Below are 26,416 nucleotides of genomic sequence, written 5' to 3' on the forward strand. Positions count from 1 at the left end.
CCTGTCCTGGAGCTTTCCCCTGCAAGATGCCAAGTCCTCACTCCCTGGGTTTCCCCGGGGAGTCAGGATGTGGGGGTCTAGGGCCAGGTTGTACCTTTGCCTGAGCGTGCCTGTCAGGGAGAAGAAGGCCAGTTCAGGGCCCAAGTGAGGGTCACCCCACCCATCCCAGCAGGGCAGGGCCAGCCGACAGTCTCTGACGCTGTGGCCAGGAGCCTGAGCCTCCGCCTGGTGTCTGAGTGTGTCAGGATGATGGGTCCTCCCCGTGGGAGCCAAGCCCAGAGCAGGAGGGGAGGGTGATTCCACTTCCCCGGGGTGGGGATGAGGGGCAGCCCAGGCTCCACTCAGAAGCCCAGCATTTGGCTGCCCCGCCCCCACCCTGCCCTCCCTGGGTGGAGCAGCTGTATAAAACCAGATGTTTCTAAAACCAGAGTGTGGATGAAGAAGGAGAGACCAGGACTTTACACCCCAATGGTTTCCTCCTGCAGGATCCAGGAGTCTAGGCCCCCAGGCCCTCCTCCCTCAGACCCAGGGGTACAGGCCTCCCACCCCCTCCTCCCTCGGACTCTGATGTCCAGCCTCCAGAATTCCTTGCAGGGAGAGATGACCAAGGCTGGAAGCAGCCAAGACAAGAGCTGAAGGACCATGAGAGATGAAACTGGGCCTGCCCACAAGAGGCAGGGACTGGTGGTGGCGGGACCCCTCCTGCTCCCCTCAGTAGCACCCTCTCTCCCAGAACCCTCCCCGCAGTGCAGGCTGATCTCAGGTCCCTGTCCTGGGCCCACAGTGGCCCTCCCACGATTTCAGTTATCCTCAGAAACCCTCGGGGTGTGGTTTACAGAACACCAGGACAGAAGGAGCAGAGAGTGGGGAGATAATAAGGCAGAAATGGAGAGAAAGCAGAGGAAGGAACATTTGTTCACCACAGGGACATCTCCTGTGCCCTTGGTGGCCCAGGCTCTCGGCTGGGCGATGCCAGGCACACAGAGATGACTCAGACCAGGACCCTGCCCTTGAGGAGATGCCAATCTGATGAAGGAGACAGCTGTGTAAACAGAAAACCACAGACCAATGTGAGGATGCACCAATCCAGCAGGGGAGTCAGGGAGGGCTTCCTGGAGGAGGGGACGTCCTGGAGGAGCTGGATCCTGACTGATGAGGATTTCGAAAGGGTAAGGGCCGGGGGTGGGGCTGGGGTTGGAAGGTGGACTGGGAAGGGCATCCGAGGTAAGAAATGCCCTGGCCAGTGAGGAAAGTACAGGCGGGTTGATGTTTTCAAGCATAAAGGCTGAAGCACAGGTGTGGGTGTGGGGTGCATAGCCGGCTCCTCCCAGTGAGGGTTCTGAATATGGGACTGTCCTGGGGTGCTGGGGAGCCATGGGTAGGCTTGGAGCAGGGGAGAGGAGGGTCAGCTCTGGGCACCTGTGAGGGACAAACTGGATGAGAGACTGGGGACTTTGAGCCAGGACGTCTGGGCGGCTGGTCATATCAGGGTCTTCTCTGGACAAGAGAGCTGATTCTGAGCTTGGATGCAGGTGGAGGCTGTGGGACTGGAGGCGCAATGGGGACGTGCAGAGCGAAGTGGAGCAGAGGTCCCTGAGAAAACCCCGAGGGGCAAGGACACTGGACAGCAGACACGGCAGACGGGCACCCTGAGCCTTTCATCTGAGCTCCTTCTGACTACATTTCTCTCATTTGGGGCAGGTACCCTGCTTAAGGATCATTGGCCTCCTGGGGAACTAGGGAGGGTAGGGGCCCGGGAAGTAACTTGAGGAAGTCTGCGTTTTGCTAAATGTCTGAGTCCAGGTGAATGATTTCTGTGCATGGTGTCCTGGCTGGGAGGGAGGAGTTTGGGAGGATCTAGATGCTGAGAGACAGAGGAGACAGGAAGGGAGAGTGGAGGGGAGGAGAGGAAGGGAGGAGGGAGGAAGGGAGGGGAGAAAGGAGGGAGGGAAGATGGCAGGAAGGAGAGAAGGGAAGAGAGAAAGGAGGGAGGGAGGATGAGAGCGAGGAAGAGGAGAGGGAGGCAGGGGGAGGGAGGATGGGAGGGGGGAGGGAGGGAGGCTGGCTCACCCGACCACCCTGTTTAATGTGGAAACCTGCCGCACCCTGGGGTCCTGATCCCCTCTTACCCTCCTCTACCTTTTCTGTTTTCCAGAGCGTTTATCGCCCTCCCACATAAAGCACACCTTGTCCATTTATTATCTTTTCTGCACGATGTGCGTCTCCCTTGTTAGAATGCAAGCTCTACACAGGCAACGGTCTTTGCCTGTTGTGTTCAGGACTCTGTTTCCTCAGGGGCTGGACAGGTGCCTGGTACGGAGCGGGTACTCAGTAAACATGAATGAATGAGTGAGGTTGGGATGGAGAGTGAGAGAAGTAGACAGAGACAGAGAGAAAGAAGAGGAGGAAAAGGAGGGAGGGAGACTGGGAGAGAGAGAGAGAGAGAGAGGGAAGAAGGCAGAGAAGTGCGAGGCAGCTGGGACCCCCACCCCTACCCAGCAGCTGGAGTTGACCACCTCTCAGAGGGATGGAAGGGGAGCTCCAGGGAGGCGGGGCTCTAGGCAAGGCTTCCCGGGACCAGCAAAGATCTGAATCTGGAAGCAGAGTACCTCGGACTTCCAGGAACACAGAGGGCTTGGTCCCAGTGCTCCCAGCGGAGCCTGGACCAGCTGGGGTTCCAGGGGGCTGTTCCTCCCACACACCCACATTCTGGAAAACACCTAGGCCTCCGAGATTCTGCTGACACCCTGGGAGGGAGGGAGGGAGGGATGACTGTACCTCCAGCTCTTCCTCTGAAGGGAAGCTGTGGGACCTCTGGAGAGGGGAGGGCCCTGTGTGCCCATAACCCTGTTCCTCCAGATGAAGATGCCTCCACTCCGGCTTCCACCATGGCTCCTAACTTTTTTCCTGGAGGGAAACAGAGACAGAAGGAGCCAGAGAGAGAGGGGGAGGGAGACTTCCTTTTGCAGCAGCTCTATCCTCGCAGCAAGAGAGACTGGCTCATTTCCAGAGAGGGGAACTGAGGCCTGGCCAGAGTGATGCTGCGAGGGGGTGGGAAAGTCAAGTAAGAAGGTCACTGTGGGAAGAGGGGCTGGGGGCCTGGACCCCTGGGTCTGAGGGAGGAGGGGCTGGGGCTGGTCTCCTGGGTCTGAGGGAGGAGGGGCTGGGGGCCTGGACTCCTGGGTCTGAGGGAGGAGGGGCTGGGGCCTGGACTCCTGGGTCTGAGGGAGGAGGAGCTGGGGCATAGACTCCTGGGTCTGAGGGAGGAGGGACTCAGAGCCTGGACTCCTGGGTCTGAGGGAGGAGGGGCTGGGGCTGGACCCCGGGGTCTGAGGGAGGAGGGGCTGGGGGCCTGGACTCCTGGGTCTGAGGGAGGAGGGGCTGGGAGTGGACTCCTGGGTCTGAGGGAGGAAGCATCTGGAATTTGCACTCCTCTGTGCTGAAGTGGAGGTCTGGCCCCTGGGCTCTTGGGTCCATCACCCTCTGAGCTCTGACAGAAAAATTTGTGAGCCTCAGATTACTCTTGCACACAAGGCTTTGGCTCTGTACTCCCTCCCCTCCCTTCCCGAAGTTCCGGGCATCCACCTTGAGTCCCTGGTTGGCCCCCACCACAGAGCAGGGCCTGAAGACCCTCCGTGGGAGGAAGACAACAGTCTGAGTCAGAAGACAGATGTGAGGATGGGGAACCGGTGGGCCAAGCTGGGGTCTCCAGGGCAGAACCAGTTACTCGCCTGTTCTTGACAAGGAGCCATCTCATTCCCCTGATCCTCTCTTTCTTCATCTGTAAAATGGGATATCTCAAGTTTTCCCTCAGAGGTAGTCCTTCAGGTTAAGAGAGAGCTTCTGCCTGGCACACTGGCACTTGAGGTTTGGCTTTTCCTGAACCAGCAGTAGCTGAGGGTCTCCATGACTGACTCAGATGGCAGCAGGGGACCCTTCAGTCTCCCAGCTGCCTCAGCTGTTGTCTGGGGAGGAGGCTGGGAGGAGTCCGTGGTCTGCTGTCTGACACTCTTGAGTTCCAAGGCTGGTGGCCTCTGGTAAGCCACCTCCCTGCCCTGCTGGAGCTTCCCCCTCCACCGGCAGAAAAGGAGGGCCCATGACCACGTTGACGGGAGTGGACGGAACTATGCTGGGCAGTGACTGAACCCTTGGGCCCAGCTTCCTCATCTCTCGATGGTGGGTGAGAGGAGCATCCTACCACGGGCTACTGCAAGGAGCTCAGCATAGTGGGAAGCTCAGGAAAGTGTGGGGAGCAGATAGACCATGTTCAGCATAGATCGTGTGCCATGGAGAGGGCAGCCCTGCGGGCTCCAGATAGAGGAAGTCAGAGGAGCAGAAGCCTGGAGGCCCCTTCTGTGGTCAGTGCTGCAGGCGTCTGACATGCAGGGGCTTTAACCACATCATCCTTCCTCATGAAACCTACCAGATGAGAAAAGGAAATAACGCTGCCATGGTGTTCTGTCCATCGATTGCCAGTACCTGGGCTGTGGGTTTTCAACCTGGAACTCACCCTGGCCGACACTCCTCTGATCCCTGTGATGAGTTCCAAATGCCGAAATTGGGGCTCAGAGAGAAGCAGGAATGTGCCCCAGAGGACACAACCAAAAACAGGCTCCACCGTCTGCTCTCGTCATCACATATCCAGACGTTCGGCAAACTGGTCTGTGGGCACCAGGGCATCTGAATCATCTGTGTGTGTTTGTTAAAACTACAGGTTACTGGGTCCTACCCCCAGTATGTGAGCTCAGGGCCCCTCAAATGACTTGAACACATGTCCCAGATGATTCTTGTGCACTGGTATGTTTGACAACCATCTGACTAGGAAAAACTGCCTCCCAAAGTGAAATTACATTTTCCAGGCTCCTACTTTGTGCCTGGCATTGATCTGTGTGCTTTCTCTCACTTAACACCTTGGAAGACATTAAGGAAAGTATTATAATCCCCTTTTTACAGGTAGGGAAACTAAGATCTTGATATATTCAATGTCACACAGACAGCTGGAGGACCAGGAATGGAACCCTGATTTAAATGAGCTCCCAACTCATTCGTTGGTAATTTGTTATTTCTAGGAAATATTCACACAAGATAGCTTTCTATGCCTGTTGTTGAGTTGCTTCCTTCACTTGCTCACTCATCCATTCATCAGTCGTTGTTACTGGGGCCTCCTCTGTGGCAGAGAATGGCACGGCAGCAAGTTGGAAGGACCACTATTCTAATCGCATGTCTGACAACCGGCACCGTGAGTTTGGGAAAGTGACTTGATCTCTCATAGCCTCAGTTTCCCTCTTCTCACACCATTTCAGAGCGGGTAGCCCCCCCAAAGATATGTTCAAGTCTTAATTCCTGGTACCTGTGAATGTGACCTTACTTGGAAAAAGGGTCTTTCCAGAGGTGATGAAGTTACAGATTTCAAGATGTGATCACTCCACCTAAATTCAATGACACATGTCCTCGTAAGAGTGAGGCTGAGGGAGATTATTGAACAGTCGACACAGAGGAGAAGGTGATGTGAGGACAGAGACAGAAACTGGAGTGATGCATCTGTAAGCCAAGCGCATTAGCTTTCTAGGGCTTCTGTCTGAAGTGCCACAAACTTGATGGCTTCACAACAGAATTTTATCATCTCACAGATCTTGAGGCTAGAAGTCAAGCTTTCACCAGGCTGTGAATCTGAGGGCTGTGAATCTGTTCCAGCCCTCTTCTCTAGCTTCTGGTGGTTCACTGACAACCTTTGGTGTCCTTTGCCTTGCAGAAGCATCACCCCAATCTCATCTTCACCTGACATTCTCCTTGTGTGTGTCTGTGTCCGATTTTCCCCTCTTCATAAGGACACCCAGTCTTATTGGGTTGGGACCCATCCTACTCCATATGACCTCATCTTAATGTAAATAATTACATCTGCAACAACCCACTGTCCAAATGAGGTCACATTCTGAGATACTGGGGAGTTAGGACTCCAACTTAGGACTTTGGGGGGGGACACAATTCAATCCATAACACCAAGGATTGTGGGCAGCCACCAGAAGCTAGGAGGAGGCATAGAAGAGATCTCCCTGAGAGCCTCCAGAAGGAAGCAGCCCTCCTGACACCTTGATTTCAGACTTCTGGCCTCCAGAGCTGTGAGAGAATACATCTCCGTGGTTTTCAGTCACCCAGTTTGTGGTAATGAGTAATAGCAGCCCTAGCAAACTGATACACCAGTCCAGTGCCCAGCACACGCAAGCATGCAATAAACCAGGTGCTGGTCTCTGGCCTGGAGAAGTTCACGGGAACCTTCCTCTTCTAAGGTGCATGGGACCAGGATAGGTCACAAGTGTGGAAATTAACAAAAGAAACCTTAACTAGATTGGAGTCAGGAAGGCCTCTAGGGGGAGCTCTCAGGCCCTATCACACGGTCAATTACACGGAGCAGAAAGAGATAGATGCATGCATCTTGGACAGGAAGTTGAACTACTTTACCACTAAAGGAAGACTTGTCTCTCCACTGGGCATCAGCTCAGCCAAGGAGAAGCCGTTGCCACCCTGAACTATTACTTTCCCCCAATGGACTCTTCTTCAGAACAGCCCCTCCCTACTCCTACTTAGCGTCTATAAAGCCAGCTCCACTTCTTTGTTGGATTTGCCTGTGGTTTGCCATAGTATGTGCATCCTGAATTGCAATTCTTTTGGCTAGTCCCACATAAACTCATTTTGAGGCTTTTCAAGTCAACGCAAGGAAGGTGTTCCCTCTCCCACCTTCTCAGGTCCAAGGATTTCACAGTAAAGTCTAATGAATGATTCCCATTCTGTTGACTGCCAAAGCGATCTGCAATGAGGAAGGAAGACCATGAGGACTGGAAAGGGTTAGGTATGACACAATGGGCCTTGTCATTGTGGTCTGCATCTCAGAGGACAGAGAAAGCAGAGAAGAGCAGGCCTGTCTCCAGCAGGTGGACGCGGCCTTAATGTTGATGGTGGTTATGATATATACCAAGCCTTGGGCTACCCACTCCATATTCATTAGCTCTAACCAAAAGATCACCCTCAGATAGTTATGATAGCTCCTGTGTTAAAGAAGAGAAAACTGAGGTTCAAAACGGGAAGTGATTTGTTTAAGTTCACACAAATAGTGTCAGAGCTGTGATTTGAACATGACTCTTACAGAATCCTGAACACATGTGCTTTCTGCACAACCAGCTTTCCAGGAAAAAAAAACACCCTTCAATATGTCTGTATATAAATACATAGATTTGTGATGTTTTACTGACTATGAAAGGTATGTAGCACACAGTTTACAAATAATAATACATCACTCAATACTCTTTATTGTAAATTTCATAAAATTATAATTTCAGGGCGACTTGCTATTTCTTGCAAAACCCAGTATCAGTTTTTACAATTCTGCCACCAACAGTAATATCACAATATCAGACCCTCTCTCTGATATTTTTGTTTATGTTAATGAGAGAGACAAAAGGGAAATGAAGAAGGTGTGTCTTGGAACTCCATTTGCTCATGAAAATGGAGAAAAGTAATTAGGAAGTGAAGAATTTTTTAATTTATTACCTTTGTTTTTGAATGTCAATTAATTGTAATTGTATATGATTGACTTCCAATAATGGCTCATAATAGTCCTGATGTTTTAACAATTGTCCCTTGGGGAGCTCGTATGAACCATCTCAACACATCGCTGGTGGTATTCCCACTCATATGTGTGGGGGATAGACATGGGGCCTCCACCATGTCAGACTCCCAGAAATCATGGTCCCTGGCTACTCTGAGGCGTGGGAGACTGAGGCCACGTCCAGACCATGGACATATTATTGGCTATGGGGGAATTTGTCAATGGCAGCTTCTCTGCCTCCAGCACTGTCAGATGCTTCAGGTCACTGAGGATTGTGCTTGGAACACAGCTACTTCTGTCTGCACTGAGGGTGTTTCTCCCAGCCTCCCCTCTGTGTCTCCAGATGTGTGGATAGAGGCTGGGGTGTGGAAAGATAAGAAATGATTTTCACTGTCTCTACTGAGCCCTGTGTCAACTTACCTCGTCTTGTTCAGCTGCAGAAAATTCTGAAACTCACCCTTTTCCTTTCTGTGGCAGGAAAGTGCTCTCTTCCTCCCTTCCTCTTCCCTCTGTCCCTCCCTCCTTTCTCTCTTCCTTTCTCCTTCCCTCCATCCTTTCTTTCTCCTTCCTTTGCTTCTCTCTCCATCTCTCACCTCTCTCTCTATCTCTTTCCTTCCCCATCCTTCTCTTCTCTCTCCTTCTGCTCCTCCCTCCTTTTTTCTCTCTCAGTAAAATTTTTACTGAAGTTTAAATACATACAGAACGTTATCATAAATGTACCATCAATAAATGTTCACAATGTTAACACACCTGTGTAGCCGGCCCCCAGATCAGGAAGCAGAACATCCCCACCAGCCCCGTCCCAGTCACCCTACACGCACACAAGGGTACACACTGTCCTGACTCTAATCAGCAATGGTTAGTTCCCCGGTTTAAAAACCTCATGTAAATGGAACCATACAGTGTGTCCTGCTTCATGCCTGGTTTCTTTTGCTCAACACTATGTCTGTGAGATGCATCCACAGTTGTGCACGAGGTTATCATTTGCTCATTCTCATTCCTATAGGGTTAGAATCTCACTGTGTGAATACACTCTGACTCTTCTCACTGTGCAGACAAGCCTGTTCAGGAGGGATTGTTAATAGGCCATTTCAAAAATGAGAAGACAGAGGTTCAAAGATTCAGGAGTCTGGGCCCCCGGCACTCCCTCTTAGTCACCCAAGAGCTGCGGTTCTCAGTTCTCTACCTCTCGGATCTGTTTCTAATCTGCCCAAAGCCTTTCAAGCTTTGGTGATTTCCAAAGGAACAGGGCTGAGGGACAAGAAGGGGAAGCAGACCTGGGGCAGCTTGAGTAACAGGAACCTGACTCGCTCCCAATTTCCAAACAGCCAAGGATGTGAGGCCACGATGCCTGTGTTAGCACCATTAGGGGGAAGCTGGAATCCCCCAGAAACCTAAATATCCAACCTTGACCTCCTTCCATTGCATCACCTCCATGCTCCTACCATCATGCAGCACTCAGCACGTTGGGGGTTGAATTGTGACCTTCTGGCCAAGGACATACAGATCTCTTGGAGGTTTTAAAGGTTACTTGCACATGCCAATGGCTGTCTCCTAAACACATTTATCAAAAGCAGAAAGAAATTTGGAAAATAAGAGATCATGAGGATGATCATTCCTTCCTGTTTTGTGGGGCCTATGTTCCAGGCTCTATGGCCAGAACAGAGGCAAACAGGACCCAGAACAACCTTAAGCTCAGAGTGTAGTGGGGGAGGAAGGAGGGAGCCCCTCAGTCATACTACAGCCACACAGGCCAAGACGTTCAGCACTAGCCACATGCAGCTATTTGGATTTAAATGAATTAAAATTGAATTTATAATCTAGCTCCTCCACTGGTTATTTAGACTCTGAGCTGGATACACTGCTGCCGTGAAAAAGGGTGCAGCCAATGAGGAAGAAAGTGAGGAATGGCTGTTGGCAGGTACGGTGGTCGATTCTGACACCAACGCCCATGTCTGGGTTTCCCCCACACCAAGCAGGGGCTGAGACCAGGTGGGTGTCCTCTAATTCAACTCAATTCTGACACTATCTACCTGGGGATAGCATCAGTCACCACAGGTCAAGGGCTCAGTCCTACAAGACTGCCGTCCACTTCAGATGCCAATCATAAGTCCAGCCTGATACCTGTGCTTCTGGCAGACTGGCTATAAATCAGAGATTCCCATGACTACCTCTTTGGGTTCAATTAATTTGCTAGGGTGGCTCAGAGGATTCAGGAAAACAGTTTACTCACTAGATTACTGGTTTATTACTAAGGATATTAAAGGATATGAATCAACAGCCACATGAAGAGATGCGTAGGGCGAGGTCCTGAACAAAGGAGCTTCTGACCTCGTGGAATTTGGGGTCCAGCATGGCGGCATGTGGAGGTGTTCTGGTTCACCAACCTGTAAGCTCTCCAAACCCTGTCCTGGGTTTTTATGAAGGCTTCATTACATTGGCGGGATTGATTAAATCATTAGCCATTGGTGATTGAACTCAATCTCCAAGCACTCCCCTCTCCCTGGAGGTCCCACCCTCTGATCCTATGGTTGGTTCCTCTGGTGACTAGCCTTCCTCCTTAGGTGCCTTCCAAAAGTCACATCATTAACACAACAAAAGATAAGAAAATTCTAAGGGTTTTAGGAGCTCCCTGCCAGGAACTGGGATGAACATCAAATATATATTTCTTAAAATAAATCGCAGTATCTCAGATGCTCCCACAGATGCTCCTTTAAATAAGGCAGATTACTTAGCCAAAGAAGACAATTTTTGTACCCTCTGAGAGAAAATACTGGGCAAAAGGTGTAGAGAGAACACAGGCAGTGCCACAAAAACCTGCACAAACATGTTCACAGCAGCACTCTCCACAACAGCCAGAAGGTGGAGATAACCAAAACGTCCACCAACAGATGAACAGAGAAACAAAGTGTGGTCCATCCATACTACGGAATATTATTCAGCCATAAAAAAGAATGAAGTTCTGCCACCTGCTACAACATGGATGAAGCTTGAAAAGTGAAAGAAGCCAGACACAAAAGGTCATGTGTTGTATGATTCCATTTAGATGAAATATCCACAATAGGGAAACTCACAGAGACAGAAACCAACTTAGTTTCCAGGGACTGGGGAATGCAAAGTTGCTGCTTGATGGGTACAGAGTTTCTGTTTGGGGTGAAGAAAAAGTTCTGGAACTAGACGGTGGTGATGGTTGCACTGCAATGTGAATGTACTTAAAGCCACTGAATTATGTGCTTAAAATGGTTAACATGGCAAATATTGTGCTATGTGTGTTTTATCACAATTTTTATAAAGAAAAAGAAGAAGGCGGCGTATGGACATCAGAAAATTGATGGGAGACAGCTTCCGTGACTCGTTGTCAGGCAGTCGTGGGCTAAGGGCTTCTTCCTCCTATGACCCTCTTCCTGAGGGCTGCAAGGTATACAACTTCTCCAGCCCAGACTCTGCCCCTCTCTCTCAGGGGGCACGAAAGCCTCTTTTCTTCTGCCATTGTGAGAGATCAGGGACAATTTCTGGTTAGTTTTCAAAGTGAGGCAAAATGGATCAGTGGGTGACACCAGATAGGGTGGAATCAAGTAATCACACATTGTGGATTCTGTGCTTGAGGAAGTCAGAGCAGGAGACCCCATTTCCACTCTTGTCTCTGTGGTTATCTCCACCAGATGGATAGGACGCACTTTTCCATCCACTGGGTGGCTCAGTACTCTTGGGGTTGAAAAAGCACATGACAGTGTTCTGTCCAAATGCCTGCTGGGTGTGAGATTTGATTAGATTCAGTATGCAGACCACAAGCCAGGCTCTTGCAAAGAGCTTTTCTTCCCTTCTAACCCTTGCAGCATCCTTCTTAAATGGTTGTCGTGAGGAGGAAGTATGTAAATACCAGAAAGCATGGGGCAGTGAGTGACACACAGTGCATAGTGAGTTACGTTAGTTTATTCTTTTTCTTATTATTATTATACCCATTTTACGGATGAGGAAACTGAGACTTAGAGCATTTAAGTTAATTGCCTAAAGTCACCCAACAGCTCAGGCTGTCAGATTCCAGCAAAGGTCTCTCTGCCCCTGCCCTGCCATCCTGCCTCCACGGCTGAGCTGTCTAACACAGCAGCCACTCACAATGTCAGGCTTTGGGGAACTTGAAATCCGGCTAGGTCTATTTGGGAAGGGACGTAAGAGGAAAATACTCATCAGAACTCAAAGACTTAGGATAAGAAAACTAATGTGACATATCACAGTAATAATTTTTATATTGACTACAGATTGAAATGATAATAATTTAGTTATAGAAGATTAAGTAAAATATTTTATAAAGATGAACTTTACTTGTTTCTTCTTACTTTTTCACAGTGCCTGTCAGACAATTTGAAGGTCCATGCGTGGTTCGCATTTCTCCGGAACTTCGATGCTCTACAGTCTCAGAAACAACCTGGAGGGGTTTTCCCACGCCACCCACCATCCAACCACAGAGACACCCTGAGAGCTCTCTGTCCTCAAGAATCTCTAAGGCAACCATTTGAAAAGACTGATGCAATGAATCAGGAAGATTCTGCAATGACAGGAGGGGACACACCAGAGAGGAAAAGCTATGCAATTGTGACTCCACCAAGGTTTGAGGGTGGGGGAGAAAACCTGTGGTCTGCAACCTGTGACCTACGTGGCAGTCACTGTAACACATTCTTACCTTTTTGACTCTGATCTCAACAAGCTCCGAATTGGCTAAGCATCATCATTACCTTGTGACAGAAGAAGAAACTTGGGCTTTAAGAGGGTAAGTGACTGGCCTAAGGTCTAAGGGTGAAATTCTTGAGGGAGTAGAGCTGAGCCCTGCTGATGGGTCCCAAGGAACATCCAGGACCAGTCTCTTCATGTGGAGGCACACCACTGCTCTGGAAATCTACGCTTCCCTGTTACATTCATCTTCCCATGATCCTAATAATTATTTTGCTCCTTCTGCTTTCTCCTCAAGGCCCAGAACCTCCTCTCCCATCCCCTCTCAGCTGATGTCCTTGCCTCACACTCCACCAAATCCACCCTCCTGTCTGCTCCTGCTCCACCGCTCTCTGCCTTTGCCTCTCCGACAAGAGAACAAGCAGCTCTGCCCAAGACCTGTCCCCTGTCGTCCTCTGAATCCTGGCCCCCTCACTTTCTCAAGAACTTCCTTCCCTCACTGATCCCTTCTCGCTCCTGCAGCATCAATATTTTCCCTCCACTCCATCACTCCCAGTAGCAGCCCAATATGGTCTAGAACTTCTTCTTTTTCTTTTTAAATTTCTCCTTCAAGTCCACATCCTTCTTTAGTTCCCAACCAAATCCTTGGCTCTCCTTCACAGCACCACCTCCTGACAGAGTTGAGTATGTTTGCTGTGCTCATTTCTTCACCTTACATTTCTCTACAGTTCACTCCAAAGAGTCTTTTGTCCCCACCATGCTATGGAGCATACCCTTGTCTAGCTCCCCAGCCCCCAGGGATGCATTTCTCACCTGGACTTTCCACAGACTGTGGGCTTGCTAAGGACAGTTCCAAGTCCTGGTCTCCTGAGGAGAGTGACTCTGGACTAATGGTCTTAGCAGAAGATACCCGAAAGGGCAGGAAAGGGATAAATGAGCTGAAACCAATTGAGGAACAGGAAACCAGGCCTCCTGTGCTTCTCAGTGGCCACAAGAATACACTCATATGGCACTTGTTTTAACAGCATTTGGGGAGTAGACTGGGCCCTTTTAGAAACTCAAGTGTCTATGGATTCTTTTCCTCAACCTCCATCCTCTGTGGGATGCCAAAGTTCAACTCCCTCAACATCAGGGGTCTAGGAATCTGAGTAGCTCTTCAACAACTTCACCTGGATCTCTGGCAACATTCTCCACCCTAAGATCTCTGCCTCCAATTGGGACATTCTCAAATCCATCCCTTTGCTGGACACTAGGACAGGTTTTTTTTCCCGGAAGCACACACGTGACAAGTCCCTCTCTTGCTTAAATGGCTTTTCATGTTCTGAAGGAGAAATTCCAAGTCCTTCTTGTGGCATTCAAGACCCTCTGAGAGATGGCCCTGCCACCCTCTACAGACTTGCCTATTGCTCTCTGCCTCACCATCTCTGCTCCAACAACCAAATGAAACCTATTTCTTGGCCTCCTTCCTGTGCATTTTCCCTCCCCTCTGCCTGCAAAGCAATTTTCTATCTCCTCTTTACCTTAGACTCTAAGACTCAGCCTAGATGTTACCTCTTTCAGGAAGTGACCCTAGACCCTGTCAGTCTCAGTTGGCTCTTCCTTTTGGGGGATCCCGTAATGACCCAGTCATCACTCCATCACTACATATACCCCCACTCCACCTCTCTAAGCACTGCACTCTCATCTCTCCATCCAACTGGTCAACATTTCCAGGGCAGAACCCATGACTGATTAACCTCTATGTCCCTATGAGCCAGCATGGGAGCACTTCTGTGGAGGCTATAGCTATATAATACCTCCCACCCTTATTCTTTCATAAGTGAAGTCCATTATATTCAGGTACAATTTACCTCCATCCTCAGCCAATCAGGGAAACCTCATTATTATTATTATTATTATTATTTTGCCAAGGATTGGACTAGAGATGGTTCTGTCACTCAGTTCTGCCAATAAAAGGTAAGAAGAGGTCCCATAGAGACTCTACAAAAGATTTCTTTGTTTTATAAAATGAGAGAGGCATGTGAATGAAGTCAATTTTTCTGCCCATCCTCATCCTTCTGGCTTGGGAGGTTATGTGGCTGTGATATCTGAAGCAAGGGCAGCCATCTTGTAGTCATGTTCAAGAAGCCCTTGGAAGAAACCAATAAATGGTGGAGTGGAAGGAGTAAATTAAACTCAATTCTTGTTCAGACTCAGAACGTACCTCCTCCCAAATTTCTTAAAATAATAAATTTCTTCATGGTTTAAGCAGTTCACAGATTTGCTATAACTTATACCTGAAAACATCCTTTGTCACAGTGATTTGGGGAGAACAAAGAAAGTAGTTCTCTGTATCTCCTTCTCTTGGACATTTTTTTTTCTGGTTTTCCCCTTTTCTCCATGGTTATATCCACTAGGCTTGAGAATAACTCTATAGAACATTCTGATGGTGCTTAAAACCTCAGAAGGGGCCTATAATCTCAGATATTGGCCCACAAATTAGCTCCTTCCGGAGAAGGTTAGGGGATTAATTTTGGTGACTGTGTTGGGTGAAGGGTGCTCTCTCATTCATCTCTTGTACCTCTCTCTGTGTTCTTGGTTACTGTTTCTTCTAGCACCACTGTGATATAATAAGGAATATATTTGGTCTTTGTCCCTATTTTATGGCAGAAGGCTCCTAAAACTCTTGCAATATCCTAAGCAAAGTTTTTTTTTTATTATTCATAAGAGCCCTTTTTGATCACACCAGAGTTTATGTTAATGAGGTTACTTAGAGTCCTGTCCCTAGATAGCCTCAGAAAGACCAGGGGTTACAGATTTTCAGCCCCACCCCCTGACCACTGGGGAAGAGAGATGGGAGGAGGGCTGGAGATTTAGCTCTACAAAAATTCTTAAACATTGAGATTTGGTGAGCTTCTGGGTTGGTGAACCCATCAAGATGTTGAGAGATGGTACACCCAGCGAGGACATGGAAGCTTTGTGCACAAACCTCCTCCCATACCTTGCCCTATGCATTTCTTACATTTGACTGTTCTCGACTTGTATCTTTTATATAGTAAAGTGGTAAACATAAGTAAATTGCTTTCCTGAGTTCCGTGAGTCATTCTAGCAAATTATTGAACCTGAGGAGGGGGTCATAGGAACCGCTGACTTATAGCTGGTCAGGCAGAAGTGTAGGTAGCCACCTGGGACTTGCAAGTGGCATCTGTAGTGGGGGTAGTCTTGTGGGATGAGCCCTTTAACTCGTGGGATGTGATGCTAGCTCCAGATAGATACTGTCAGAATTGAATTCAATTGTAGGACACCCAGGTGGGGTCCACAGGGAATTGGAGCATTGCTTGGCATAGAAAAAACCCACACATTGGTGTCAGAGAGTCATGTGAGTAGAGAAAAAAGTTTTTGTTTAACCATCATCTCTGTATTTTATTACCTGTCTCGAATTCTTCTCACTTCAGTAATTGTTTCTTTCATTTTCCTGAATCTCTGAAGGAGAAAAGGCATGGACACCCGGTTCTTTGACCCTTGGTATTCAGAGGACTGACCTCCTGTCTCCCCAGAGTGTTGGAGCTGAGGGGAATGTTCAGGCAGTAAGTTTCTAAGGAGAGTTATGCTGTCAACAACTCCAGGGTGCTTTTTGGAAATTGCAAGATTCTGAGTTTCTGTCCTGATTGGTTCCAGCTCCATTGTCCCTCCCTCTTGTCCTTCAATAAACCATTTGCAGAAGCCCTTCCACCTACATTGCTCAGCAAGAAGCCAGGAACCAGCCACAGGAAAAGGATCTCAGCTGGTGGTAAGGTGGTGGGAGCTGACAATTTAAAAATTATTATTTGGACATCTCCTATGTGGCCGATGCCTCCTAAACTCTAGAGCTGGGCTACCCAATATAATATGCACTTGCCACTTATGGCCATTGACCTGAGATGTGCTGTAAGTGTAAAATGCAGTTAGGATCTTCAAAGACTTAGCATGAAAAAAGAATATAAAATATCTCATTGATAATTCTTATATTGGTTCCATGTTCAAAGGATATTCCTTTTGATCTGTTAGGTTAAATAAAATGTGTTATTAAAATTCATTAATATATTATTAAAAATAATTTCTTTTACTTTGTAAAAGAAAATTATAAGTCACATATATGTAACTCACATTGTGGCTTGCCTTGATGGCTCACATTTATGTGTCTATTGGACAGCATTACTCTAGAGATGTAGTGTTGAAAGAACTTGATTGTCTTGTGGAGCTTATATCCCGATGTGGATGGTATTTAGAGCAGAAAATAAGTGAATGTATAAACCAACAAGAAAAGTGTCTGGTGAGATGGCCTGTGCTTGGGGGCAGCTGATTTGTGTTATAGGTCAGGCTGGACCTCTCTGAGGATGAAATATCTGAGATATGAATATTCAGAAAGAGCCAGATGTGGGAAGCCTGAGAGGAAAAGCATTGTAGGCAGAGGAACAGAGGACACAAAAGCCCTGAGATGGCAATGAGCTTGGCGTGTTCAAGGAATCGAAGGAACTCAGAGTGGATGGAGCACAGTATGTGAGGGGAGAGTGGATGTGTGAGGTATGAGGAACAGACTGGGCGGATCCAGGAATGCTTAGCAAACTTGAATTAGGAATTTGGAAGCCATTGAGGGTGTTGAGCAGAATAATGTCAGGATCTGATTTGTGTTTTTGAAAGACCATTTGGCTTCTGTCAGAAAGGATTGGGGGAGGGGGCAGCATCAGGAGCAGAAACAAGCTATTTGCAAGGTTAGTGCAAATATGCAGGTCAGATGAGGCCATGGATAAGGGAGGTGGTGATCGACACAATTCCGGGTGTGGATTCAGTTGCTCTGTAGATAGAATCAACAGGCTCAGATTGGACGGGGTGGTGAGGGAAAGGAAAATCGAGGGTGAGTTTCAGATTTGGAGCTTTAACAACTGAATGTTTAAGCTCCAAATAGATGCAGATACCGGGAGAGAGGCAGACTTGGGAGGATGGAACAATTTAGAGTTTGTTTTGGGCAATGTTAGGTTTGGGGTGACTCTGGGATTCCCGTGGGGAGATGTCAAGAATTCAGTTGGTTATACCAGGCTAGAGCTCTGGGGAGAAGCCAAGGCTGATGGTTTAGATCAGAAGTTATCAGTATGATGTTACAACCCATGAGATTGTATAGAGGATGGGGGGGCAGTTACAAGCCCTAGGATGCCTCAAAATTTAGAGTTAAATTTGGAGGCAATAAAGCTAGAAACTGGATTGAGGAGAGGTGACCAAATACGCTATAAAAACAACCAAAATTGTGTTGTGTGTACATTTTATCATCTCAAAGCATAAGAAAAATATGTCTTAAGAAGGAGGAAGGGGTCAAGTGGGTGCTATGTCACTGAGATATCAGGATAAGAACTGGAGGCAGCATACAGGCCATGAGCATCCTTAAGGAGAGCACATTCCGTGGAGTGCTGAGAATCAAAGTCAATGTCGAGTGTGTTTAGGAGAAAAATATGAGGTTAAGAAGTGGAGACACTCCCTTCTAAAGTTTGGCTGTGAATCTTCTTCACAGAAAGAATTCTCTTGGAGAAATAGAGCCGAAGCCGGAAACGAATAAAGGCCAAGGATGGCTTCCTTTTGAAGGGAGGAGATATGATAACGTTTATGTGACAGTGAGAATGATCGAGTGGAAAGAAAATCCTGGAAGAATTTTGGCAGAAAAGAAAAGGAATGCTTGGAGGAAAATTCTTGGGAAGATGAGAGAGAGAGGGATCCAGAGCAAACATGGGGAGGGGGCAGCCTTTGGAATGAACAAGAACTCTTTATTCACTGTAACAGGTGCAGATAGATTGGACGGTTTGGGTGAGAGAAGGCTAAGAAGTTCACAACTAATTGTTATGATTTTCTCATTAAAATACGAGGTAGGGGCATGAGCTGAGTCAGGATGGGAGAAGAAGTTAGGAAGTCTGAGGAGAAAGCAGAACTGAAAGCATTATTTTGAAGCATGGAAATGCAAACATGCCGGAGAAGAGGATCAGCTAACAAGGAAGTGCTGAGTTTCCATCTGAAATCTGTGGTCGTAAATCCAGAGAGCCCCTTAATAATTGTGACATTGGGCAACCCACTTCCCTCGTGAGAGTCATGGTTTCCTCTTGTAACACACAATGACGATACTTATGCGAAAACAACGATGTTGTAATTGGAGATGATAAAATGTACAGTGACTGGCACATATTTGGGGTTCACCAAATAGCAGCCACCATAGTCCATGCGAGTGTCATGTGTGGTCACAGGTTCTCTCCCCAGTGCTGCAACAAGGATGGGCCCATAATTTTACAACTTTGTCCTACTGTCCTTTCCCAAGCTGTCATTGCACAATCGTCTTTCCTTGTGTATAAAAATTTTTAAAGCAATGATTTAGAGATTAGTGAGTGCATCCTATCTTCTGAGCACCTTCTAGGGTGTTCAGTGGGCGAGTGGAGAGAAACAGACTCAGTTGAGGAGGTATGGGGTGGGAGAGAGTTAAGAGCACAATTCTGGTGGAATCGGTCTGATTGATCTCAAATTCTGGCTCTACCTCTTCCTCACTGGGGGCATTAAACAATGAATATAACCTGCTGAAGTCTTAACTTCTTCTTCTGTACAATGGCCATACTAATTGTGTAACTAATATTATTCCATATTTATAATGCTGCAGAGTATGCTCGATGCTTTACGCATATTAACACGTGCAAACCTCAGGGACCTTATGAGATGAGTCGTGATGAGGTGGAAGAGAAGCTCTTGGCATATGGAAAAGGTTCATACGTAGTACTACTACTGTTTCGAGCATTGTTCTTGACCTGAACTTGAGCTTCTACAATGCGTGGCCCCAGGACAAGGCACAGAGCCTGGTGAGGATCGAGAGTTCCTATTTGTTAAAGAGTCATTCGGTCCTGCCTAAAAGATTTCCATGTCTGTTCTCATTAATCCTCACCTAAACCTCAGTCTTCACCACAAAATCACCCCCATTCTGCAGAGGAGGAAAGTGAAGTTGGAAGAGATGTCACTGACCAAGAACCCAGTGGGCAGGTGTCAGAGATGAGATTAGAATACAGATTGACCAAACTCCAGAGCCCAGCACTCCTTACACTGTAACAGTGACTCTCAACTGGGGGTGAGGGAAAGCCCTCCAGGGGACATTTGACAATGTCTGTAGACACTTTTGGTTGTCACGACTGGAGCGAGGGGGTACTACTGGCATCTGGTAGATAGAGGCCAGGGATGCTGCCAAACATCCTACAGTTTAAGGGATGATCCCCAACAACAAAGGATGGTTAGCTTCAAACGTCAATGGTACTGAGGTTGAAAAATCCTGCACTACATCAAGAAGGTCCCATAGAAGACTTTGGTGGAAGTGACTGGTGAAGACAGGCAGAAAGAAAAGGAAGGGAAAAAAGAGGAGGGAGGGAGGGAGGCAAATCAACATCCTGGATTGTGATCATCTCCACGCAATCTTGGGGGAACCCCTTGAAAAGGCAGCGCTTTAGAGAAGCAAAGACAGTGGCTCTAGAATTGGTTAAACCTGGTTTTCAAAGCTTGCTGCCTCCACTGACTGGCTGGGCTTGATGTTGAACAAACTACTGAAACCCCTGGGACATGGTTTCCCCCTGATAAAAGATGGACGACGGGCAGGCTCCATGGCCAAGTGGTTAAGTTTGCATGCTCTGCTGCGGTGGCTCAGGGTTTTGTCAGTTTGGATTCTGGGCACGGACATGGCACCACTCATCAAGCCATGCTGAGGTGGTGTCCCACATGCCACAACTAGAAGGACCCACAACTATATACAAGAATATGCAACCATGTACCGGGGAGCTTTGCAGAGAAAAAGTAAAAAATTAAAAAATCTTTTTAAAAAAAGATGGAAGATAATGGATACCCTAGAACAGATTTATGGCTATTAAATTTGAGCACGTGCTCAGTAACAGCTATTTCTCTTAAGGAGGCAGAATACCCTAGGGTAAGATGATTCCCAAATTTTTGAGGCCATAGAAAATCACCCTAGATTTTGTCCAAAGAGATTTTAGGGTGAGGTTCATGAATGTGCATTTTAACAACCACCCTGGATGTTTCGACATAGCTAAAAGACCACAGTATGAGGAAATTTGGGCAAGTGGCATGGACATGGGGGTCACATAGACCTCTGGGTTGAATTTGGATGCAATAGTTATAGATGTGACCTGATCCAGAGGCAGACACTACAATGTTTTGGATTCTCATTCTTAAGAGCAAAGTAATCTATCCCAGAATCTCCCCAGGATATCTTCCCATAGTGTTATTGTCCAGGATTTAGTCATGTGCCCATTGCTAAAACAATCTCTTGCAAAGCAAAGGAGATTCCAGCTACTAGTGAGACAAATCACGATTTGCCTCCAAAGATGGAGCAAGGGACATCTTCCCTGATGGGTGAGTAACAAAACTGTGGTTTGGTAGCAGAGAAGAATAAGGGAATGGATGTTGGGTGGGCAACCAGGAACATTGCTCACAACCAGCAATACACAGTTGTGTAGTGGAGAAAAAGACTTGGAAGTCAGATCAAGCAGGATTGAAGTCCTTCCTCTACCACCAACTATTTAAATGACCTTTGGCGGTTTTCATAACTGCTCTGAACAAGTATGAATTTATTCTTATAAAAACCAGAAATAATGAACATTATAGAGTTGTTATGTAGATCAAACTGAATCCCTGTATATATCAATTAACACAATGCATGGTCTCTAATAAGAGCCCCACCAATATTATTAACAAAACTTACTACTCTCATACTCTTGTCCCACAGAATGCGAAAGCTGTACAATGGGTGAAAATTCTTTGCCCCCCAGATAGAGGAGAGCACCGTAAGAGAGACGATGAAAAACACAAGGTTGAAGGTAGAGACAGAACCCCCTTCATGACTTCCTCTAGCACAGAATCACAAGATGTAACATATTACTACACATTACCAGTAACTGTTAAAGAGCCTCTTCAACTTTAAACTCAAACTGAACTCTAAGACTTTAACTTAAAGACTAACCAAACAATAGGTCAAGGGTCCTCAGAGTGGGGAGGACAGGAGCTGGGAGTCTGGGAGAACCTGGAGCTGAAAGAGGCTGCACAGCTTGCCAGCGTCCATGCACTGAGTCATGGGTGGAAGAAGATGTGAACCTGCTCACTCTGAGTCTGGTGCTTCCCTTACTCTGCTGAAGCTGCCCGCCATCAATTTTCTGTTGTCTATGCACCTTCAGTTCAGTATTCTGCTGGCGGACAGGATCCTTGTAATCCTCTTGGTTAAGTAATCAGCATGTTAGGTTGAATGCATATTACTAATTATGGAAATATGCAGAACTATCCTTTCCCTAAGGAACAGCCAACAGGGCATCAATTTTATAGTATGACTGGCCACAAGGTTCAGGAGAGTGGGTATCCTGATTGGAGTGGGAACTACAGTGGAAGTTGATGTTGGCCATGAATAGGGATGCTGTAAGATGGCTCCACAGCTAAGAAATGGTCATTTTTGAAATGTTTCAGGTGTCAGCAAGATGGAAACCAACTTCTCCGTCCCTCTGAATGGATCCAATGCGAGGCCCCATGAGCCTCCTGGCTACGCTGTTGTGAATATCCTCTCATTGGTGGTGCTTGGGATCACTTTTGTCCTCGGGATCCTGGGCAATGGGCTTGTGATCTGGGTGGCTGGATTCCGGATGGCACGCACAGTCACCACCCTCTGTTACCTGAACTTGGCCATAGCTGACTTCTCTTTCACTACTACCATTCCCTTCCTCATGGTCTCAATGGCCATGGGAAAACAATGGCCTTTTGGCTGGTTCCTATGCAAGTTAGTTCACATCGTGGTGGACATCAACCTGTTTGGGAGTGTCTTCCTAATTGCTTTCATTGCTCTAGACCGCTGTATTTGTGTCCTGCATCCAATCTGGGCCCAAAACCACCGCACTGTAGGTCTGGCTACAAAACTGATCATGGGACCCTGGATTCTTGCTCTAATCCTCACCTCACAAATTTTCCTCTTCTTCACTACAAAAAGTGATGGGAAAGGGAATACACTCTGTACTTTCAGCTTCGAATCCTGGGGTAACACCACTGATGAGAAGAGGAAGATAACCGTCACCGTGTTGACAGTCAGAGGGATCATCCGGTTTATCATTGGCTTCAGTATGCCGATGTCCATCGTCGCAATCTGCTATGGCCTCATTGCTGCCAAGATGCACAAAAAAGGCATGATTAAATCCAGCCACCCCTTACGGGTCCTCACTGCTGTTGTGGCTTCTTTCTTTCTCTGTTGGTTCCCCTTTCAACTGTTTGCCCTTCTTGGCACAGTCTGGATCAAAGAAATATATTTTGAAGGTAAGCACAAAATCATTATTCTCCTTATTAACCTAACGAGCTCCCTGGCCTTCTTCAACAGCTGCCTCAACCCAATACTCTATGTCTTCGTGGGTCGAGACTTCCGAAAGAGACTGATCCACTCCCTGCCAGCCAGTCTGGAGAGGGCCCTGAGTGAGGACTCAGCCCAGACCAGTGACACAACAACCAAATCTTCTTCATCCCCTGCAGAAGTCCAGTTACAGGCAATGTGAGGAGGTCTGGGGGACATTTTTGAGATCTGCCTGCCCCTACCGTGCTCCCAGTTGCAGCTTCATTTCCCTTGGATCATCCTGAGCCACTCAGCTTGAATAATGCTTTGGGGCCCCCTGATGTGGGGGGAAGAAGGACATAAGGGTAGCATTCTTGTCATTTTGGGGTTTTGGACCTCAGCCTATAACCCGGTGTAATCAGAGGTGGGAAAATAAAACAAGAGAAAGAGTGATGGGGAATTTGTAAAGCTTAGCTGAGAGAGTCAATTAAGGGGAAAACTTTATTATTTCATCATTAAATACGATGTTGCCTGTAGCGTTTATTTAAAACCTATTTTTCATAAGACTACGCAAGTTTACTCTTTCTACCTCATTAAAGCTTTTCTTTTTTTATAATTGTGAATGGTTATTGGATTGTATCTAATGCATTTTCTGCATATATTAAGGATGATTATATTATTTTTATCTCCTTATTTATATCATCAAAATTACACTGATTAATTTTTGAATGTTAAATTACCCTGCATTCCTAGAATAAATCAAGCTTGGTCATGACATATTTTACGTATTTATAAATTAATCTCACTAGATTGTTTGGAATTTCTGCAGTTATGTTTATGCAATGATTAGTCTGTTATTTTGCTTTCCTCTAATGTCCTTGTCAGGTTTTACATCAAACTTATAATGGCCTCCTGAAAGGAGTCAGGAAGGGACTCCTCTCATTCTATTCCCTGGTGTTACATCTGTTATAAATGTTTAGAGAAATTCTCCAGTGAAGCCTATTGGGTCTCAGGTTTTGTTTCTGGGAAGGTTTTAATGGCAAGTTCAATTCTTTAAGAGTTATTGGACTATTCAGATTTTCTATTTCCTCTTCTGTCAGTTTTGGTAAACTGTGACTTTCAAGGAATTTAGCCATTTCATCGAAATTGCCAAACTTATTCGCATGAAACAGTATAACTGTGTACAGCGCTTGTATGGTTTCCTTCATGTAATGAGAGTGTAAGCTGAGGGCAGGGATTTTGGTCTGTATTGTTCACTGATGGATCTCCATACCCCAAGTGTAAAATAGTGCCTGACATGTGACAGAGTCTCAATAAATAGTTGTGGAATTAATGAATCAGTAACAATAGTATCACTCAGGTGTCAAGTGAGAACCTTCAGTGTCTAGCTAAAATTATTTCTGACCCTCCTATCATGCCTTGGGCCGCATCCAGTGAACTCTCACCCCCATGCCCACAATTTTTACAAATTCCCACGTGGTTTACATTTTATGAACACCTGTGGTTTGGGGTTTCTGCTAAAGTACTCTGGCTAACTGTTGCCTGATGACTTTGTTTTGAAATAAATCAGTCCACAATAGTACTGGGTTTTTTTCCTTGCTTTCTGCAAATAATCGCTCACCAATTGTCCTTCAGCGCATGACATGTTTTCCTGATGTTCTGACAAAAGAAAGAACTCAAAATAAATATCAGTCTTGTTTTCAAAAGCCCTTCACCCACCCCACTACCTTACTCAGTCATTCTTCTCCCTTTCCCTCCTGTCACTGCTAAAGTCTTTGCAATTCCAATGCAGAGCAGCTTACCCATCTCATCTGCATCCTTGACTCCTAGAAATGCTTTCCAGTTCCCAAGAAATGTATACTCTTTAATGCCTAACTAAGGCGTGGCCATAGAAAATAAGGAACAAGAAAGAAATGCAAGAGGGCAAAGCCAGGAGCCATGAAGGACAGTGTACATCCTGTAGATAGAGAACCAGTGCTTCCAATTGGCTAAGAAACTTCCTCCACTGGCAGGGCAGGGAGTTCTTACTATTCCTGCCCACCGGCCTTGGTTAATTGCAATAGAATAGTGCTGGCTACATCCTCTCCTTTTTTCTTTTCTTCATTGGGAGTTTTCACTGTGGATGCCCACTTCCCATTGCATCATTGTATATTGGGTCTCTGGAAGCTGAGGATTCTTTTAAGTTTATGGACTGCTCACCACAAAGAAACACTTCTAGAAACTATTGAGTCAGAAACTCCAAAATAAAATTTTGTGGCTGTCAACCTTGAGAAGGATGGGACTACTTCAGTTTGTGGGGAGGAGTATGCAGAGATGTTGAGTAGACACAGGGGTAGGATGTGGTAAGAACTGACAGCTTCCTACTCAATGTTCATCCCTTTCTTTCATTAACAGAAGTGGGTGGAAACTCATCCACCTAAAACAATACTTTCTCAGCCATCATTCCAGCTACACATGAGTAAATTCTAAGCAATAAGATGCAACAGTTGTCTCTCATCGGTACGTAACCAGCTTCCTCATTCTTTGTAATACTTGCATTGTATTCCATTGGGTGGATACAACAGAATTATTTAATCAGTCACATATTAACGAACATTTAAATTGTTTCTAATCTTGTGCTGTTACCAATGCATAACTGTGCACACACATGTCCCTTTGTGTGTGTGTGGGTTTATCTGTAGAGTAAATTAGAAGATAACATAATTTAGTTGACTTGCCTGCTCTTATCTATTGCTAGGGTTAAAGGCCCATTGCTAATCTCTCTTAGGAAGACACCTTTTCCTGGTGCATATATAGAAGCCTGATCAGGCTGCCCAGGAAAGATCAATGCAATCAAGAAATTACTGTAAGTTTGTTTGGGTGTAGTAGTGGTATTGGGACTATTGTTTTTAAAGCCCTTATCTGTTAGAGACACAAACTGAAGCAGTTTATGATGGAATGTTTGAAATTTGCTTTAAAACATTCCAGAGTAGAAAAAAGAAAGGTGAAGAAAAATGCAATAACCTTGGCCAACTATTTATAAGTAGTGAAGCTAGTGATTTATGATACTATTTTCTTTTGTATTGTGTATTCTTGAAATTCCTGTTAAGACTTTTTTTTTTAAAGGCTGTCTTATACCCAGCAATCCCACATACCTTGAATTATATATATTCATGTTCAGCAGCACATGATTTCACAAATGTTCATTGCAGAATTATTTGTGGTAGCCCAAACTGTAAAGAACTGTAAAGCCCAAAGTTCATCAACAATAGAATGAAAAAATTGTAGGATATTCAGACAGTAAATTATTATTCAGCAATAAACTTTTTTAAAAAGCTACATCTACGTGGATGAATCTCAGATATCGTGATGAGGAAATAATAGAAGACAGAGTATGTACAGCTTGATTCCATTTATATTAAAAATAATTTTGGTTGACAAAATTAAACTGTACAGTTTAGGGATACAAAACTATGTAGTAAAACTATAAAGGGAAGTGATGAATTGATTACCGTAATAGTCCAGACAGCGGTCATAGTTGGACGGAAGGAAAGAAGATGATGGGGAAAAGTGCTCTGTGACTGGTGCCTTGTGGAATGCTGACAGTGATCTCTGTCTTGAATTGCTGGGGGTCCATAGGTATTTCTTTAATAAAAACGTATTGATATTCATGTTTATCTTCTATTCTTTTTTTCCCCCTTAGGTCTGTTATATTCCACATTTTAAAAGTTAAAAAAACTATCAATCAAATTCAGGTGCCTTTTCCTTTATACCAGGAAAGCTTCATAGCTTCTGGATTCAGGCTGCTTGAAGTAGGGCAACCCATT

The 26,416-nt window shown here is 46.2% G+C and overlaps 1 protein-coding gene across 6 annotated transcripts; it reads left to right on the plus strand.

Moving 5' to 3' along the window:
- The first annotated feature begins 420 nt into the window (after positions 1-420).
- On the plus strand, positions 421-26,220 carry LOC106825293 (N-formyl peptide receptor 2-like). 6 transcript variants are annotated; one of them, XM_070499202.1, is made up of 6 exons: positions 421-1,169; positions 1,533-1,701; positions 11,951-12,371; positions 15,740-16,040; positions 21,039-21,129; positions 21,767-26,220. In XM_070499202.1, exon 6 carries the CDS (start codon positions 21,778-21,780, stop codon positions 22,831-22,833), a length of 1,056 nt encoding a protein of 351 aa, XP_070355303.1. In that variant the 5' UTR covers positions 421-1,169; positions 1,533-1,701; positions 11,951-12,371; positions 15,740-16,040; positions 21,039-21,129; positions 21,767-21,777; the 3' UTR covers positions 22,834-26,220. The 6 variants fall into 6 exon arrangements, with proteins under 6 accessions (XP_070355303.1, XP_070355305.1, XP_070355301.1 ...); XM_070499204.1 differs by lacking the exon at positions 21,039-21,129 and having other exon boundaries at positions 15,740-16,045; XM_070499200.1 differs by lacking the exon at positions 21,039-21,129.
- The last annotated feature ends 196 nt before the right edge of the window (positions 26,221-26,416 follow it).

The sequence above is a fragment of the Equus asinus genome, chromosome 26, assembly GCF_041296235.1.
Source record: "Equus asinus isolate D_3611 breed Donkey chromosome 26, EquAss-T2T_v2, whole genome shotgun sequence".
NCBI lineage: Eukaryota > Metazoa > Chordata > Mammalia > Perissodactyla > Equidae > Equus > Equus asinus.